This window comes from Rhinichthys klamathensis, unplaced genomic scaffold, assembly GCF_029890125.1.
Source record: "Rhinichthys klamathensis goyatoka isolate OS25496 unplaced genomic scaffold, OSU_Roscu_1.1 h1tg000108l_1, whole genome shotgun sequence".
Lineage (NCBI taxonomy): Eukaryota > Metazoa > Chordata > Actinopteri > Cypriniformes > Leuciscidae > Rhinichthys > Rhinichthys klamathensis.
In genome coordinates, this window is record NW_026606646.1 from 1,233,689 (window position 1) to 1,239,688 (window position 6,000).

Genomic DNA, 6,000 nt, shown 5'->3' on the forward strand with positions numbered 1-6,000 from the left:
ATAATTTTTGTCTATCCATTGAAAGTCTACACAATCAACATTTGCAAGCTTCAAAAAGTACGTAAGACAGTAAAAGTTATCCAAATGAATCGAGCGTTTTTTTTTGTTACATTTTTTTATTACTCACAGCTCTTATTCTCATTTCCATACATGCAGATGTTAATATGGTGTATGTGTTCATTTCTGGCCTTTTTTTGTGACAGATCAATAACCCTGATATGAGGGTGCAGATCCTGAAGGACTTTGTGAAGCAGCATTTCCCGTCAACACAGTTACTAGACTATGCCCTCGATGTAGAGAAGATCACCACCTCAAAGGTGACGTTATTACTGATGCCATTTAAATGCATGTATATTTTGTTGTGTGATCATTTCTCCTCATGATGCTGATATTAAAATCTCTTTCGCTCTCTGCAGAAACCCAACCTTATTCTAAACGTTGATGGTTTTATCGGTGTGGCTTTTGTCGACCTACTAAGAACATGTGGTGGATTCACACGGTAAGTCAAGGGTATTGTATTTAAAGGTATTATGGATTGAACTCCATTCCCTAAATCTTTCCAGTGCCAGGATTCACACTGTCATGGAAACCACAGAGATATCAGGGAGTTTAAACATTGGGATTTCCATTAGGCAGTTGCTTAGATTTAAGAAATGCAACTTGAATCTCTGTTACGCAAGGAGAAAGCTATACATCAATTCTTTGAAGAGATGCTGCTGAGTTCTCTGGGCCCGAGCTCATCTCAGATGATAGAAAAGACAGTGGGAATGTGTGCTGTGGTAAGATGAGTCCACATTTCAGCTTGTTTTAGAGAAAAACGACATTGAGTTCTCAGTCCCAAAGATTATCCAGACTTTCATCAGCAACAAGTGCAAAAGTTAACATCTGTCATGGTATGGGGGTGCATCAGTGCAAACGGCATGGTCATATGCATGTGTGTGAAGGTACCATTGACATGGAGGCGTAGAAGGTAACATTGACATGGAGGCGTATATTGGGACTATATTTTGTACAGAGACTTATAATGCCATCAAGATGACATCTTTCCTGGGAAGCAAGACAATGCCAGGCCTCATTCTGCACATGCTAAAACTTAGTGGTTTCTTAGACACTCTACACAATATGGATGTGCCTGACTGGCTTCCTGCAGTCCAGATCTGTCTCTTTCTGAAAATGTATGGCCCATCATGAAAAGGAGAATTAGACAACGATGATCTCTGAACGATGACTGTAGAGCAGCTGTCTTACAGTAAATCAGACGATATTGGTAAAAAATTCCACTTGTAGAACTGCACCAATTAGTATCCTCAATTCCCAAACATTTAAAAAGAGTAATTAAAAGGAAAGGTGATGTGACACATCCCTCTGTCCCAACTTTTGTGGAGTGTGTTGCAGCCATCAAAATCAAAATTTGTTTCTATTTAAAGGACAAGTTCGGTATTTTACACTTAAAGCCCTGTTTCAAGATCGTTTCTGATGAAATAGAACGGTTAAGATTAAAATTTAGACAGATGCTGCTGTCCCGAGAAATTTCGGTTTCTGTGGTGTACCTCCCCCACCTCTACAATGGTTGCATAGGTGCACAGAAACAATCCTTCCTAAAACGCATTAAACTTTAGTTTACAAAGACGTGAAACTCACCGAGTGGTCAGTGGTGTTCACTGATATGCTCACACAAAAATCGCTGCAAAAGATGCTTTACAACAGGTTTTATCGTAGTTTTTGTCCAAGTCAAGTCAAATGGAGTTGTTCAAAAACTACGATAAAACCTGTTGTAAAGCATCTTTTGCAGCGATTTTTGTGTGAGCATATCAGTGAACACCCCTGACCACTCGGTGAGTTTACGTCTTTGTAAACGAAAGTTTAATGCGTTTTAGGAAGGATTGTTTCTGTGCACCTATGCAACCATTGTAGAGGTGGGGGAGGTACACCACAGAAACCGAAATTTCTCGGGACAGCAGCATCTGTCTAAATTTTAATCTTAACCGTTCTATTTCATCAGAAACGATCTTGAAACAGCGCTTTAAGTGTAAAATACCGAACTTGTCCTTTAAGTTGGTCAGTGAAAACATTAAAAATCTTTCTTTGTACTTTTATAAGGTAAGTAAAGGTTAAAGATCATTTTTACAGATTCTTGATTTTATTGCATTTTATAAAATGTCCCAACTTTTCTGGAAATGGGGTTGTATTTAACTGACATTTATTGAATTTCATTGTACAGATCATGCATCTAAATTGAGTATGTTTATGAGAGCTGATTATGTGTTGCAGAGATGAGGCAGATGAGTTTGTTGAGATCGGTACTCTCAATGGAATCTTCGTTCTGGGACGCAGCATCGGTTTCATCGGTAAACCACTAAATCACCCTTCACTGTTCAGACACTTACATTCCCAACTATTCTCAAATTTAAGATCTGCTGGGAAAATAAGGTGCTTTTACACCATGTCGGAATTACCGTAATTATGAGATTCTGACTTGTAAAAAGCATTCACGTCCTCGTAGAACAAGTAATTACAACTTGTAAACATTGAATTTTCTGAGAGCTCTGACTTGTACCACCTGACCACTGCAACATCACACGGAAATACTCATGTGGCTTCAGCTGTAAAATGTAGTTAAGTAGTTGTCTCATAATATTTATGTTCAATACTCAATACTCTATAATTAGCTTGTACATTTTTTAACAATGCAAGAATAATCTAAAAAACATAATCGAAAGGCATACAATACAGTTGAATGTAGCTAACAGTTTATTATATGTAAAATCCCGCTAAATACTAAAGTTTACTGAACTATAAGTTTGTTTAAGGCTTTTGCAAATGTTACTTGATGTATTGTGGTTTTGTCTATTTATTCCTTAAAATTCATAGATTAATTGCAGTTAATAGTGTTGGCAGTCTGAGGACAGGAACAGCTCAGAGTAGAACATCACGGTTTGCCATCTAGTAATTACGACATGGGATGAATGCCACAATATCCTCTATTACCCAAAATGTCTGTTATTCTTTTTTTTCTGTTTTAGACACCTTAACCCTCATGTGGTGTTCAAAACCCTATAACACCTGTGGTGTTCCCGGTCAAAAATGACCGGCCCATAAAAAAAAACTTATAAATCACTCATACCATATTTTCACCCAATCTTGGATTCAATCTTTTTGTCAACATGTTCTCTTTCAATTAGGACTGGTTTTATATTTTGATTTGCATCTGAATAATCATAGGCCTCATTTATTTGAGAGTAGGCATTACATTTTTTGAGTAATTTTGTTAAAATTTTTGAATAATTTTGGAAATATGAAATAAAATCTGAAGAAAATTGGTATTGTTGATCACACTAGTCAACTTAAAATTTTCACCAGGAATTTTGTTTTGAAACTTTTGTTTTGTAAAAAAATATGGCACATAGTCACACTTGTGGTGTTCCCGGTCAAAAATGACCGGCCTATAAAAAATAGCTTATAAATCACTCATTATACCATATTTTCACCCAATCTTGGATTCAATCTTTTTGTCAACTTGTTCTCTTTCAATTAGGACTGGTTTTATATTTCTGTTTGCATCTGATTAATCGTGGGCCTCATTTATCTGAGAGTAGGCATCTCATTTTTTGAGTAAAAAACAAATAATTTATGAGTAAATTTGGAAATATGAAAACAAATATGAAAAAAATGGCTACTGTTGATCACACTAGTCTACTCTAATGTTTCACCAGGAATTTTGTTTTGAAACTTTTGTTTTGTAAAAAATATGGCACATAGTCACACTTGTGGTGTTCTCGGTCAAAAATGACCGGCCTATAAAAAATAGCTTATAAATCACTCATTATACCATATTTTCACCCAATCTTGGATTCAATCTTTTTGTCAACTTGTTCTCTTTCAATTAGGACTGGTTTTATATTTCTGTTTGCATCTGATTAATCGTGGGCCTCATTTATCTGAGAGTAGGCATGGTCAAAAATTGTCACAATGGCCGACCATCGAAAGTGAATGGGAGAGACTGAAAATAACAGAACAATTTAGTTTTCAGTTAGTTTTAGTTCATGTACACATATGAGCATGTGTGCTTGCAAAGATCGAGCCCTTGGACCTGTGCATGTATCGATGCATTTATACACACGCTACCCAGACACACACACGTTAAAACACAAACTTTTTTGAGTATTACACACATTCTTTTCCACAGAGAGAAATTTGATCCTACCCTAACCTGCATCTAATATACATTTATCCATCTGACATTACCACACACACACACAAACTGGCAGTGACTGCAGTGACCCGGCTTCAAAATAATCTTTCTTTCATGTTCTTGTTTCATCACAACTTCCAGACAAAATATTATGACATTTTGTTTTGGAACTGAGGTTCTCACACAGAACTAGACAATATAGACAAATATACATCATGTGATAGCACAGGCATATATAAATGCCTCACAGCACCTTGCTTGTCATTCATTTGTGGCAGCACAATGGCAAAGCAGCTCTCTGCACATGATGTTATTCATCAGATTTTTATAAATGATGATTTTTAGCCCACTACTAAAAGCTGATGTCCCAGCTTTCTTAACATAAGTTAGACTGACATTCACTGAACCAGTGATATCTTCGCTGTATTATAAATAAGTCATTACTGTTTAAGGTCTTTCGGTTCATGGAAAAAGCCACATGTTTATTAGTTAAAGGTGCATCATAGCAGCCTTGTATCTCTCTGTCGCAGGAATGCACTCTAGTTAACATCCAGATGAAGTGTTTGCCATTAGTTACCCAGACAGTTTACTCTTCTTGATCTCAGAGAGAGAAACAGCCTGATCTCCTTTGTCATCCTTGGGCTTGTTCCATGTAGGAAAAAAAGAAATCTCTGATCCAAATTTATTCTCTGCAGGCCAGGGTGCTCAGGCTTAAAGGGTACAGGAAGAGTCAAATGATTCATTCCAACCATTTGGAATTTGCAATCAAATTTCTCTCTGTGGAAAAGAATGTGTGTAATACTCAAAAAAGTTTGTGTGTTTTAACGTGTGTGTGTCTGGGTAGCGTGTGTATAAATGTATCGATACATGCACAGGTCCAAGGGCTCGATCTTTGCAAGCACACATGCTCATGTGTACATGAAAATAATGAACATGCTCCTGAAAACTAAATTGTTCAGTCTCTCCCATTCACTTTCAATGGTCGGCCATTGTGACAATTTTTGACCATGCCTACTCTCAGATAAATGAGGCCCACGATTAATCAGATGCAAACAGAAATATAAAACCAGTCCTAATTGAAAGAGAACAAGTTGACAAAAAGATTGAATCCAAGATTGGGTGAAAATATGGTATAATGAGTGATTTATAAGCCATTTTTTATAGGCCGGTCATTTTTGCCGGGAACACCACAATTGTAACAAGGTAACAAAACCCCCACAAAAAAAATAAGAAGATTTTCAACAACAACAAAAAAGAGATTTAGTTATACCGTTTGGGAACAAAGTCACTAAGTTTCAGTCCAAAGCGATAACATTAACTAGTATTTTCGGGGAAAAAGAAAATCTTCTCCGGGTCAAATTGACCCGAACACCACATGAGGGTTAAGGCAAACATATTTGTGTGAAAATTGCAGCCTGGGGAGAGTGTATATAATTTGTGTGGGTCAGGGTATGTAAAACAAGTTACATTTTATATTGTTTTTTTTGTTTTTTTCATATTTGTTTTCACTGTCAATCCCACAGGTCACTATCTGGACCAGAAACGCCTTAAACAGGGTCTCTACCGCCACCCGTGGGATGATATCTCCTACGTACTTCCCGAGCACATGTCTATGTAAACCTGGAACCAATGAGTATTTTGGATAATGTAAAACTGTGGAAACATGTCTATTTTATTACTTTACCATAGTGGAAAAGGGAGGGGGTAAATTATTAAGTCATATCCAAAGAGATACACTAGCAAAATACTGAGAGGAGTAGGTAACTTTCGCAAAGCATGACAATTGTCAAATTAATTTATAAAACAGC

At 36.7% G+C, this 6,000-nt stretch overlaps 1 protein-coding gene across 2 annotated transcripts in view; it reads left to right on the forward strand.

Annotated features, from left to right (window-relative positions):
* The window catches only part of aclyb (ATP citrate lyase b), a 72,920-nt gene extending 66,920 nt beyond the window's left edge, over positions 1-6,000 (forward strand). For both annotated transcript variants that reach the window (XM_056253659.1, XM_056253660.1), the window contains 4 exons: positions 204-317; positions 417-499; positions 2,272-2,348; positions 5,716-6,000. In XM_056253659.1, coding sequence (XP_056109634.1) covers positions 204-317; positions 417-499; positions 2,272-2,348; positions 5,716-5,810 — 369 coding nt within the window. In that variant the 3' untranslated portion in view covers positions 5,811-6,000. The remainder of the gene's footprint in view (positions 1-203; positions 318-416; positions 500-2,271; positions 2,349-5,715) is intronic.